At 35.0% G+C, this 13,863-nt stretch overlaps 1 protein-coding gene across 1 annotated transcript in view; it reads right to left on the bottom strand.

Moving 5' to 3' along the window:
• LOC140135406 (FH1/FH2 domain-containing protein 3-like) overlaps positions 1-13,863 on the bottom strand; it is a 109,790-nt gene that overhangs the window by 56,042 nt on the left and 39,885 nt on the right. The window contains exons 5-8 of the mRNA XM_072156897.1: positions 12,533-12,694; positions 11,719-11,834; positions 10,610-10,684; positions 1,873-2,065 (exon numbers count right to left, since the gene is read on the bottom strand). Of these exons, the coding sequence (XP_072012998.1) occupies positions 1,873-2,065; positions 10,610-10,684; positions 11,719-11,834; positions 12,533-12,694 (546 nt within the window). The remainder of the gene's footprint in view (positions 1-1,872; positions 2,066-10,609; positions 10,685-11,718; positions 11,835-12,532; positions 12,695-13,863) is intronic.

The following is a 13,863-nucleotide window of genomic DNA, read 5'->3' as shown; positions in this document are numbered from 1 at the left end:
TATTTACAGGATTTTTCACGGGAGGAAAAAAATGTCCGTAACTTTCATTTGATTTATTCTTGGCCTTAACTTAAGAACCATAAGACCTCAATGACAATGCAATTATTGACTTTCCTTGACTCATTTTCTATAAGATCAAGGTATTAATATTAAAAAGTACACTGCAGGTTTAGTTACATCACTATAACAGACTCCAAGAGTCTCATCCCAATGGTATAGTCCATAACCTCAATTACATAATCATAGTGCAAAATTTGACCTCAAGTTGCAGAGTATGAGTTTTGTACCCAAATCTTCAAAGGTCATTCAATGAATGTACAAATGTATTGGGGTTTAAGAACTGTTTCCCTGATAGATGAGCATGTTGTGGATCCTAGTGCATGTCTAAAACTGGAAAAATATGGCTCTTGCCATCCCAATCACCTTAACAGTCAATTAATGCTGGAAAGTCATACCCGAAGCAAGCAAGGACGATAAATATTTATCTATATATCTAGATCAAGGAGGTGTTACAAGCTGCACCTGTTACTGTTTTAGGTTTATGTATTCTACAGCATTAACAATTGTGTAAAATGGGCCAATGGAAGCTGGCGAAAACCTTGAATTCTGTGTGGTTCTCTAGTTTCATAAATCATTGGATATAAAGAAAATGGGAAACATCATGTAAGCAATATGCAATGTAGACATTAATTTGCATTTACTTTCTTTCTTTATTTGTATTTTAACTTCTAATTTACATATAATTTTGTTTTTGTATTTTAATTTTTAATTTGCATTGAAATTTGTATTTCATTTGCATTTCGGGGACTAAAGTCAATAGTTTTTGTGGTTTAAGTATCCATGCAGTTTTACACAATGTGGTATGTAAATTATTCTTGAGTAGACATTGAGAATTGTAGGCGATGCTAATTTGATGTAAACAGTATGCCTATCATCAGGTTTGTAACATTATCTTGTATGCTTTTTAATCATTGCCAGTGTGTATTTAATATATTTTGACGAGGTAATTGTATGTGTGTGTGATTTTACCTGTGTAACTTGTGGTCAAAAAGCAGACACTAATTCATAATGATGCATTCACATTGAAAGGTTCAGGCACAACATCAAGATTCTTACATATATCTGCTTAAATTCTGTGTAATTTTGTCTCGCTCATTTTGATACCTACAGAATTAATTATTACCTATAGGGATGGGATTTACAATTTGTAAAATTTGTAAAAAAACTTACATTCCTGTGAAATTAAAGTTGCGGAAATATTGACTAAAAAAAACTAATTCAGTTTTAAAACGGAAAATTATCATGCCTGAATAACATGAATCTTGCCCTAGGCCCTTAAAATGTGTGATTTATTCCGCATTCAATAACACAATAAAAATTCAGGGAACTAAGGTAAGATCTAGGTTGATAGCTTAGTCACCTTCAAAAGAAACTCAGTCAAATTTTGAAGGAATAACAATAAGACACAAGTAAAGTGATCAAATTGACCTGGCCTAAGCTTAGACTAATTCCAATCAGCCGTCTACACTTCGCATGTACTGTGTATGCTTCGTAGTGACGACTGATTATCTTACAGCCCATATCATGACGGACTTCTGAAAACTATTCAATGCGACTTTGGTTGTGCGCACGAAGCGCGACTGACTAGCGGCGCCCGTGTACCACGTCGCTGTACCGCGCCGCTGTGACAAGATCGCGCTCTGAACTTCTAAAAACAACAAACTCGGTCAAAAGGTCAATTTGGACACGACTGCGCATGCTCTATGCCACAGGAATCCTGTTGCAAAATCCGTCACTTTTTTTCCACGTAGTTTTCTCAGTCGTCAATCCAGACGGTTGACGACTGAGGGCAGCAGTCTAGCCTAAGCTCACCTCAGTAATCATCTTGCCTCTGGTCTTGCAACGCTTACGATGATTAGCTTTCTTTTTCTCCGCCTCCAGGACACGTTCTCTCGTGGTTCGATACTCCAAGGCAAATTCGGCGATGATGCGGCAGAAATCGGAGATGGTGATCTCTCTGGCTGCACTTTCACTCATGCCCAGATAGAGAAGCAGATTGTTGAACCTGTTGATGAAGAAGGGGATAAGTCCAATATGTTACTGGGTTTGTCGGAGATGAGTGGGACAAAGATACCATGCAGGGATGGGAAGCTTCCTACCAACCACTAAACGTTTTTAAATGTTTCATTTGTTATAGTCCAAACATTACAATAACATTAAATGTCAGGTTATATAAAGGTCATGAAAACATTTGCAAACTGTTTTATGTGAAAAAATGTTATTGCAAAATATTTGGGAAAAATGTTTTGTCAACACTTAATAGCATTATATTAAAATGAATGTTTTAAACTGTAAAACATTTTGTGTTTGCTGAGTACCAGCAGTCTACTCAAGATAGCAACTATTGCTGTCTACTGAAGATAGCAACTATTGCTGTCTACTGATGATAGCAACTATTACATCTACTGATGATAGCAATTTGCTGTCTACTGAAGATAGCATTATTGCCATCTACTAATGATAGCAACTATTGCTGTCTACTGAAGATAGCAATTATTGCTGTTTACTGAAGATAGCAACTATTGCCATCTACTGATGATAGCAATTTTGCTATCTATTGAAGATGGCAACTATTGCCTTCAATTGAAGTTAGCAACTATTGCTGTCTACTGAAGATAGCAATTATTGCTGTTTACTGAAGATAGCAACTATTGCCATCTACTGATGATAGCAATTTTGCTATCTATTGAAGATAGCAACTATTGCTGTGTACTGAAGATAGCAACTATTGCTGTCAACTGAAGATAGCAACTATTTCTTGCTGTCTACTGAAGATAGCAACTATTTCTTGCTGTCTACTGAAGATAGCAAATATTGCTGTCTACTGATGATAGCATTATTGCTATCTACTGAAGATAGCAACTATTGCTATCTACTGAAGATAGCAACTATTGCTGTCTACTGAAGATAGCAAATAATACTGTCTACTGAAGATAGCAAATATTACTGTCTACTGAAGACCGCAACTATTGCTTTTTACTGAAGATAGCAACTATTGCCATCTACTGATGATAGCAATTTTGCTATCTATTGAAGATAGCAACTATTGCTGTGTACTGAAGATAGCAACTATTGCTGTCAACTGAAGATAGCAACTATTTCTTGCTGTCTACTGAAGATAGCAAATATTGCTGTCTACTGAAGATATCAACTATTGCTGTCTACTGATGATAGCATTATTGCTATCTACTGCTGATAGCAATTTTGCTATCTACTGATGATAGCAACTATTGCCTTCAATTAAAGTTAGCAACTATTGCTATCTACTGAAGACAGCAACTATTGCCATCTACTGAAGATAGCAACTATTGCCATCTACTGAAGATAGAACTATTGCTTGCTATCTACTGAAGATAGCATTATTTCCATCTACTGAAGATAGCAACTACTATTGCCATCTACTGAAGATACCAACTATTGCTGTCTACTGAAGATTATGACAACTGCTGATAATAGTAATTTTTATTTACAGTCTACTGAAGACAGCAAATATTGTTGCCTATGTTTGTCATGCTGCTTTAACACTTTTATTAGCACATGTCCAAATGCTTCTATCAGCACTTATAGTATTGGATGCTTCTTAGCCGCAGTCTGTGGCGCTCACTGACTTAATCCAAGCAAAGTGAGGCCAGTCTGACAAGTCCAGTCAGCATGTACTATAAAACAATGGATCTGAAAATATCACGTCACCTTTAGTCTTAATCACAAGGAACTAGAACAATTTATGCATGCATATTAAACTCTCTCCCTGCCTGGACAGTCTATTTATGCCTGGATGGTATGCACTCATGGAAGCAGAAGATGCCATACTAAAGCAACGGAGCCTGAAAGTAGCGCTAGGTATTTCTTAAATTGATCTTTTTTTTCCTTTTTTTTTCAATTGGTTGCTAAATTGGACTGCTTTATACCAATGAACATATGTCCTAAATACATTTGAAGTCTTACACAAATTAAAATAGTAATTAGTCCAATGGGCACTACCAGCCAAATTATCAGCCTTTAAGAACTAATTTGATTGGTTGCAAAGAGAACTATATCATGTATTGCACCAATCAGAGATGTTATAACAACAGTCTGTAGAACTGAAGGAAATAAGCTTAAAATTGCAGAGAGTTCATAAAGCTCAATTTTCATTGGTTACTTAGATGATTATATAATATAATTAACCAATCAAGGGCACTGTAAGAATGGTACAGTAGTGTCAGTGGGGTTAATCAACAGCTTTTCAGCATTCTTTGACACATTTACCATGCTGCATTGAGTTAACATTATTTGGTGCACTTGACTTACTTTTCCCGGTAACTGAGCAGTACTATTTTGTGAAAATGAGGTCGCGGCACCATTATTTCCGTTCCATATATTCTTAGCAAGAAATCATTATTAATTTTGGTGCAAATAAGCACAATAAGTTTTTGTCACTAAAATTGATTCTGAATTTAATAAATAGAAGAAAATGAGAAAGAAAAACAGGAAGAAAAAGAACGAAGAAAAGGGACGATAAATGGAAAACAACAAAATAGAAGAACAAAGAATGGAATAAGAAGGGACTTGGTGCATTCAAATCAGCTTCAAATTAGTCCCCTGACTGGACTTCTGCAGGTTACTTAACCCCATGAGAACTACCTGCTGATTGGCCAGAATGAATATTGTGTCCAATTTTGAACCAATCAAGGCAGGTATTAATAAGATCATCTGCAAATTCAAGTTTGACCATAAATAGTTTAAAGCCTAGTCATGATTGGCAATTGAATGAGCATTTCAAAATATCAACCAATCAGAAATGTTGTTAGATGAACAGTAGTGTTCAGGGGGTTAAGCCTCCAAGAATCTGAAAGTGGACCCATATATATACCAATTTAAGAAAATTTGACACAATTTTATACCCGAGGCCCAGTTTTTTGCCCAAATTTAACAAATTCCACAAAATATTTGCAAAATTTCAATAAAATTTAGAAATTTGGGAGCCAGCTAGGTAAATGTGAGTTCCATACAAACCTAAAAAATTCCACATTCAGGCTAATTGATCTCCAGTCTGGTCTACAGGTTTATGCTTGAGCACTTAGGTATCAGGAAATTAAATCAGAGCAATGCCATGGCATATTTTTCTCTGCATGCTATTATACACTTCTAAAGCAAACAAATCCGAGTTGATGTTCCACTTTGCATGGTTAATTAATTGATATTGATACTTAAATGGTCAATTACACATGATATGATATGGTATGATCAATATCATATTACTCAAGGTTTTTTTTTATACTTTGTTTAATAGGAAATCGGCTACAGTCAGTCTGCTCTGAAGTACTAAGTACTGACGCAAATGCACACATTGTGCTGACTTTGAAGGCACGCATACCTGCAGCAGAGACGCAGCACTGCGCACTGTTTATGCACTGTATACGTGTGCGTTGTCACTTTGTACTTCAGAGTGGACAAACTGTAGACTCATCATCATCAGCAGAGGAATCTGACACTTCCCACAATGCACTTCTTTCCTGCACCGATTTGCCATTCAGTGCAACATGGGTTGATAGTGACAAGAAATACCTCAAATGCAAGATCTGGATGAGCTCTGTTAATTGATGTACAGGAAAGAAATGCATTGTGGGAAGTATAAGATATCCTCTCTGCATCGTCAAATTGAGCCAAATATGTTGCTGGATAAAGCCTCAAGCAGAATATTCTAAGATTGCATGGTCTATCAGATGCATGGTTTATACATTTTTATAATTTTCATCGTACTAAAATACTCACACTTGCTTAAGGGATCTGGAATGAGCGTTTATTGCGTTTCGACAGTATTTTTTGTGGGACATGAGAGCACCTCAGACCTATCGAATTGCATTCTGAATCTGAAGCATGTCTTTCTGATATCAAATAATTTTCATTTTTGAAAATCACAATATAATACAAATTTTATGACAAATTATAAAAATTTGATATTTTTCAAATTTTTGATATATAACAGTCCTCGAAGTAAATTATATAAATCTAATGATATATTCTTAAAGTGTATGTAGCAGGGAGGAAAAGCCAGCGATCAATTGAAAATTTTGATCTTTCATATTGAAGATATGGATTTTTTTCCCAAAAAGACCTTTTTAATTTTAGTGTTTTGGGACAAAAAATCGATATCTTCAATACGAAAGGTCAAAATTTTCAATTGATCGTCGGCTTTTCATCCCACCTACAAACACTTCAAATATAAATCATCAGATTTATAAAGTTTACTTCGAGTACTGTTAAATATCAAAAATATCAATTTTTAATGATTTGCCATAAAATGTGTATTACATTGCGAATTTCAAAAAATCAAAATAATTTGATATCAGAAGGACATTCTTCGTATTCAGAATGCAATTCGATATGTCTGATGTGCTCTAATGTCCCACAATAAATACTGTCCAAACGTTCATACCCCACCCCTTAATTTGGCATTAAATTCATTTTCCAACATTCAAAACCACTCGTTTTCAAAAATATTGGTCCTTTCATACCTCTGCATAGAACCGATTTTCTTAAAGAAGTCCCTTTTCCCCTTTCCACTGAACAAAAGAGCAGTGTTTTTATTTCAGCTCTAGAAATTCCATATAACAATACTTTCATGGTGCACAATTTTGTCCAGTGGCTCACATATTCACAGGGACACTTTGTTCCCAAAAATAAATCAAAAACCCTGTATACACAGAGCCTGAAGTCGACTTCAGTTAAGTTTGAACTCTACTTGATTTGTGTGTAAACAGGGTCATCATGTTTTGTACCCAACTTCAGAAGTCAACTTCTAATGATAACCTGAAGCTGGAGCAACTTTTATGAAATTCAAACTCAACTTTTGCGGTGTAAATGAACATGCAATTAGAAGTCGAGTTCACTTGGTGATTTGAAGCATGAGCAAGGTGATCATGTAAAAGTTTAATTTGTTTTGAAGTCGACTACTGTGTAAACACTCATCAACAAATAATTTATGCTAATCCTTGGTCACATCTGAATTGATGTTACAATTGAACATCAACTTGAAGTCGACTTCTCTCTGTATACACAGGGTCAAAAACAGGCAAAGACAATCCAACAAACCATAACACTATTTTGCCAACTTCTTAGAAAACATAATAGAAACAATGGAATGACCTGAAACAAACTCTGTTGTTTGCCACAGGGTACAATAACATCAATTAGAATAAATAAGTTCAAGTTTGTTTTAACAAGTCAATAAGCGTTATTTGATGTTGCTTTTGTATTTTGTTAACAATTTCATTTTCATCCACATATCAAATAACATTGAACCGTAAGTGTAATTAAATCAAATTATAATTTGAAATATCTGTGAAAGATATCGATTTACAGATTTAGGAAATTCACATGTGACTGATTTTAGAATATTTTTATGCATACTTCAATATTTCTTTGGATCACTTCACTTGAATAAAGATTCCTTTTAAAAATTGAAATATTCTAATCTTTTAAACATGATAAGAATTTTGTTTTTATCTTATGACTACAATCTCAAACAGCACACAGTTCATTAACCCCGTTATGCTTCTATACTCAAAGAATGATCTTTAGATGTGTTGGGTACAAAAAATATCATGTCCCCAACTTGAGGTCAGATTTTGAATCTTGGTTGTTCAATTTGAATCATTTAGCTATACCATTTGGTATGAGAACATGGTGGTTCATAGTGCATTCATAGCAGAGCAACAACAGGGTTTTAACCATTGTACAAAAGATAGAAAACCTGAAATGTATGCCAACAACCACAAATTGGGCTTTCAAATTTAACCCCCCCCCCAAATGGAATAAAAATTGTTGGATCTGGAATAGTATAAACTGTTGAATTTGGTTGGAATTCCAAAATCTTCCTCAAGAGGGGAAGGGGGTCAAATGGAACAGCCTATTGTCAATGCCCTTTGCCTGTCACAAGTAATTTCAAATATCCCACATTATTTATAAGTGGCTCATTTAACTCAAATATAACCTGCTGGTTGTGTTTTAAGCACACATTTTACACACACTACATGACATCACTACACTGCAGGATTGCCATACCTTGCGATTTGCAGCCCAATTAGATGAATTTTTGACTGAAATTGGCAACCACAACTTCATGCCTTTTGGGCTATTTTAAAAATGTTAATTTTAGCTTAATTTCATTGAATTTGGTTTTTTAAGATGAGTTTTAGATAAAATTCACAAAAACTAAGACCATTTTTATACCAATGTTGTACCAAAATACCCTTTAAAATGGATTTATAACAAGTTTTGGGCAATATTTTGGGCAGATTTTTGTCAATTTGTGTGACATTCCCAAGTGTAGCACCAGCGAAGTTGGCTGAAAATGTGTAGCAGGCAGGCAGGGAACACTACACAAGGTCCCCAGTAAACCCCTCTCAGCATATTAGTTTTACCATTTATTATCCTCATATGATCTCCTCCATCTATGTTTATGTAATGGTGTACCATTAGTGCAGAGAAGGAAATCAAATTGATTGCTACAACTGATAATCTATCATGCTTTATGCTCTGCATGCTAGCCAAGCGCTTCAATGGAAAAAGTTGAAGTTTTGAAATATTTTCTCAAAATATCAAGAGCTATCTTAAGAACTACTGAACCAATACTAGGCTTGTTTGTACTCATTTTAATGCATTTTTCATGCTGATTCCAAATATGGTCGTGAAAATTTACATTTCTGAAATTTTTGAATTTATTAAAAAAAATTGAAACATGTTGTCTGTAGTCGACACCCCCGTGAAGAGAGTTAAGTTGTATGTACTTTAATTCATTAAGCTTACATTAAAGGCATTCATACATTAAAATAACTGCAGGCAATAACTAAAACAGCACTTTTAGTATTCAACTGATAAACCAATGGTGTTATTTTGGAAATATTTGCGGGGAATTGGAACTGTTTATTAGCTGCTAATTTTAGAATTCAATAAAATTGAACAATTCTCTAGTAGTTTGTATCATATTTTTCAAAACATTTATTGATGTTACTATTCTAGGTGGCAAGGAGAAAATCATGTGCAAATTCAGAATATATATTGGAATAACCTACCAACCAATCAATATCGATTTATTGATCAAATGATCTTGATCTATCATCGCTCAAGATCTATACAACCTAACACAAGACCAACACACAGTGGAGCTTCTAACTGAGGTCGACCAAAGTAAGTACCGTTCAGGCGCGTCACAAGCGGGCGCCCGCTTTTTTGCACTGTTTTGAACTTTTGCAGCTTCGCGTAACTTTGGGCGCCCCCCTTTTTGTCACCTTGCTACACGCATGGACTACGGTTAAATTCCAGATCTTAACTTACTATTTGAGCGCAAGTATATAGAAAGAATTCTCCCTATCAAAAGACTTTTTTTCTGCTCATCCATTCAAAACACTCTTTTTCCAATTATGTTACATACATACCACCCTACTTCACACGAACAATATTTTCTTAGAAGCTTTACATACAACATGATGTTGCCTTGCAGGCTGATGCTCATGTTTGTGTTAAGTACTTCCTGCCTATCACCGTTCCATGAAATAGCACTGATACATAAGTGAACTAATCATGCTCAAAGTGCATTAACCCTGAGTGCACCGGAAAATCAAATCCTATCATTTGTCTCCATTTTGTCTTGTTGGAAGCGGAACCTCTTACACTATTCATTTTGTCATCTTTACAAGGAGATGTGAGTCTAAACTTTGGTATAAGAAGCAATGAATGCACTTTTTCCCGTTAATTCAAAAGCGACAAGAAACTTTGCGAGATGTCTTTTCAAGTAATTGACAAATTTCTGCCAATTAATCACATTCAATTATTTTCCATAGTTTAACTTTATTTTTCTGTATTGAAAATGTAGATAATATAGCTTGATAAGGCAGATGTGTTAAGGTAGATAATATTGCTTGAAATTAAAGACAGATATCTGGCAAAATCTTGCTTAGGAGAAGACGGAGTATAAAAAGGGAAGGAGAAGAAACTAAGAAGAAGAAGAAAATGCAGAATAAGAAAAAAGAGAAGGAAAAAGATGAGGAGAAGAAGAAAGAAGAGGAGGCAGAAGAGAAAGAGGAGAAGAAGACAACGATGACTAATCCTTCTCTGTTCCACCTGTTACACACATTGTTGGTAAGCTTAAAAATAAGTTTTAATTGCATCAGAATGCACCTCCTCTGGCAGCTAATAATAAAATAGCTCCTGAATAACACCAGAGGTGAAAAACAGATTATTACCTATGTCTGAGCTACTTGCTGGGCTATTCCATTTAAAATCCATACTACCCCTGTGGAAGACTTTGGAAATATCATCCACAGGGGGAGTATGAATTTCAAATTAAATGGACACATTAGGCAGCTCCATTTGAATTTCATACACCCTCTGAGAAAGATTCAACCTGAATCTTCCACTGAGGGAGGGTGCGTTTCAAATGGAGCTACTAATGTATTCATTCCATTTGAAATTCATACTCCCTCTGTGAAGATATTTCCAAAATCTTCCACAGGGGTAGTGTGGATTTTAAATGGAACAGCCCATTGTGTACGCATAATAAACTCACCTGTTGCACACTCTCCTGTGGACAATCTTGAGTACAATGATTCTCTTGGCACAATCACCCAGAAATTCTTGCAATCTGTATTAACACAAACCATGATATCAAATTAATATTACAAGTGTGGATGGGTAAGTGGATGTGTGTAGCCCGCAGGCAGTGGCGGCACCACATTTTTTTGAGGGAGGGGCACAGGGGACAAAATGAATTTTGAGGGGGGGAATTAACCAATTTTAGTACAAAATTATCGCAAAAAGTGGACATTTTCAGGGTTTCACTGCCCGTGGGTAAATAAAGAAGAACCCCATTTACATTGAACCAGTAATCAAGGATATCGAGCCAAACCCAACATTAATTCAATGCCATCATGTCCTTTTTACAAAGTACATTTCAAGAGTTCAGTTGCAAAATATGATATTGTTACCTTGTGTTATTTATTTACCAATTTTAATATTGATAGCGCTATTTCATATTTTAGTGTTCATTTTAATGTTTCATAATGATCAAAAGCTTTTAATGCCATATTCAAACTAATAAGTTACCCTAATTGATAATTATAAAAAATGTATTGTATAAAAAACAATAAAAAACCTGCTAAAAGATCCAGGGAATAAAGTCTTTTTTGGTATTTTCATACCTTATTTCTTTTTTTTTTTTGGGGGAGGGGAATAAAGTAGGCCTATCAGCTGCCTTTATACAAAAATTCTCTTGGGGAATAAAATTGCATTTATTCTGTGTGGAAATATTTTGGTATTTTCACACCTTTAATCCAACCTTATGGAAAAATAGAAAAATTCCCTATAAAAGGAAAAGGTCCATTTTTGATTTCTCAAAGGAAAAATAGGTGGGGTACACTGCAGTCTATGGACCTACTTTATTCCCAAGTGGGAATACATTCTATTCCAATGTGGAATAAAGATATTTTATAACTTTAGTCTCTTTTTAGAAAAAGAAAAGAACATTTCCCTTATAAATAGGGAAAAAGGTTCATTTTCAAGTTTAAAAGTGAAAAAAGTTCTTATAATTTAGGGTATGCCATTAGAGTTGTCTTTTTAAATTTTCAGAAAAAGAGGGAGGGTTGGCATGGAGGTTTATATTGGTATTTTCACACTTACTTATTCTTGAGTGGCGAGCCTCCGTCATATTTACTTATGACACGCAGATGTTCCCATGATGCTTTGCATTCCTCCTCCATGGTAATGAGATTTTCTGCTACTTGCTCAAAGTCAACCTGACATGAGTAAAAAAAATGTGCATAGTTAATTAATCAAGTTTTAATGAACCAAACATGATTTTCACATTTTAATGATACATTCTGGCTACATTCTGAAATTGGTGACTTATTTTGATATCTTTTATCTACCTTGTCGCTGTGCTTGTTTCTTTTGTAAAGGTCCAAAAGAATGCAAGCGGATTCTTATCATTTATGGCACATCAAACTTTTGATTTAAAGCACAAAAATAATAGAATCATCTTAAAATTGAGCACCATCAAGCTCAGATGGGTTTGCAGCACTACATTGGTTCACAAAATTGGTTCTATTTTGTCATTATGCAAGTTTGACTGAAAAACTTAATCACTCAGACACAATGAGCAGACCAGTTTGATAATCGATGAAGCCAATGAAGTTAAAACTAAGGCTCATCCTTCCGCCATGTTTGTGTGTCACTCGTGGGGTGTAAATAGCTTACTTCTGGATTATTTTGGTATAGGACTAGCATACTTTGCTTCCTAACCCACGTTCATCTGCTTGTAATTCACTGTGACGATTACACTCAGCAAATTCTACTTGTACATAAGGCACTAGCTTAAAGATACCATTTGATTTTAGGCCTCATCATGACAATCCTATATAGTAGATTTCCCATATCATCCCATACCACAGAGTCTGCCCTCTGCTAGTCATAACATCTTTGCACGAACCCTTACCTTAGCACATCTGCTGATATTGCCAAGTTCAGAGAAGAGATCAGTGCTATCTTGAAACTTTTCCATGACATTCTGGACAGCATGATAGAGTAGTGATTGCTTATGGACGGTATCTTTTACCAGAGGCACTTTAGAGAGGTAGTCTATATGGAACCCTTGAGCCTGCATTGCAAGAAATAAAGAACACAAATGATTGATTATAATGACATGCAGATATATTCTTTAGATGTGTGACATGATTTTGACAGCTTTGTCCCGTCCCCCTACTTTACCTCATCAAAATGCAGATTTTGGTATCAGGGGAAAGCTCATATATTTCTCATAACTAAAAAATCACAAACAATACTTGATAAATAAAAATGTTATTAATCATGATGAACGCATTCAGTTGAACTCGAAATTATATTGATATTTATTACATCAAAATACTAGTATAAAATGGTTATGAAAAAGTTTATATAATTATATTTGTGACAGTAAAAGTAAAGTATCGTGAGGCTTATATTATTGAATGCAACATATCCTAATGGCATAATTATAATGGCACTTCAATACTGAACAATTCTAATTTTAGAATCTGCCAGTTTATTATCCGAGTTAAAAATCGACTATGGACTTTCACTTTTAAGCAGAACTTTACCCCAGGACTTCGTTCTCTAAAACACACTGTCAATCATACTTGTTTATCAATCAAATCTAACCACAAGATTAAAGCATGGTGGTACAATACGCGCTAGATGCGTACGTTCATCCACCAACTTTCGCGCCAGCACAAAAGCGCCGCATTCCTATATAGTTGTGTACCATGTATAGTTAATGGTACCAGTACGTGTCGGGAGGATTTAAACAATAAAGAGATCTGGGCGACCAATCACAAGCCAGATCCATTTAAAGATGCATTACATCATGGCCAATCTTTTTTCAGAACTGATCCATATATCAACGGCAAAAACTCGTATTTCCAAAATTGCAGTTGTGCTCTATGCGTAATTAAACATTTTACACCATACCATAGACCACTGTGCTGTAATTACGTCTGTGGACAGACAGAAAATACACATTGTATAATTTCTTTGGCAAATGACCAAATATGCAAGAAATGTTATTTGTACATACGCTATGTATACTTTGATCAGCTCATAATCTGCGGGCCTTATAACATCACCGATTAATATCAAAATATTTCATTTTGAGAATTGATATGTGACATCTCGCCAGAAGCATCACAAATTATTCTCAATTACTCTCAACGTGGGTCTACTTTTTGGCGTAGTGGTAAAAGCCTAACATTTCCCACCTATTAAGAGCTATCAAACTATAGTTCAAGATGT

This window comes from Amphiura filiformis, chromosome 16 (genome assembly GCF_039555335.1).
Source record: "Amphiura filiformis chromosome 16, Afil_fr2py, whole genome shotgun sequence".
NCBI lineage: Eukaryota > Metazoa > Echinodermata > Ophiuroidea > Amphilepidida > Amphiuridae > Amphiura > Amphiura filiformis.
Note: the sequence above shows the minus strand (reverse complement) of the source record. Positions and strands in the feature narration are given on the sequence as shown.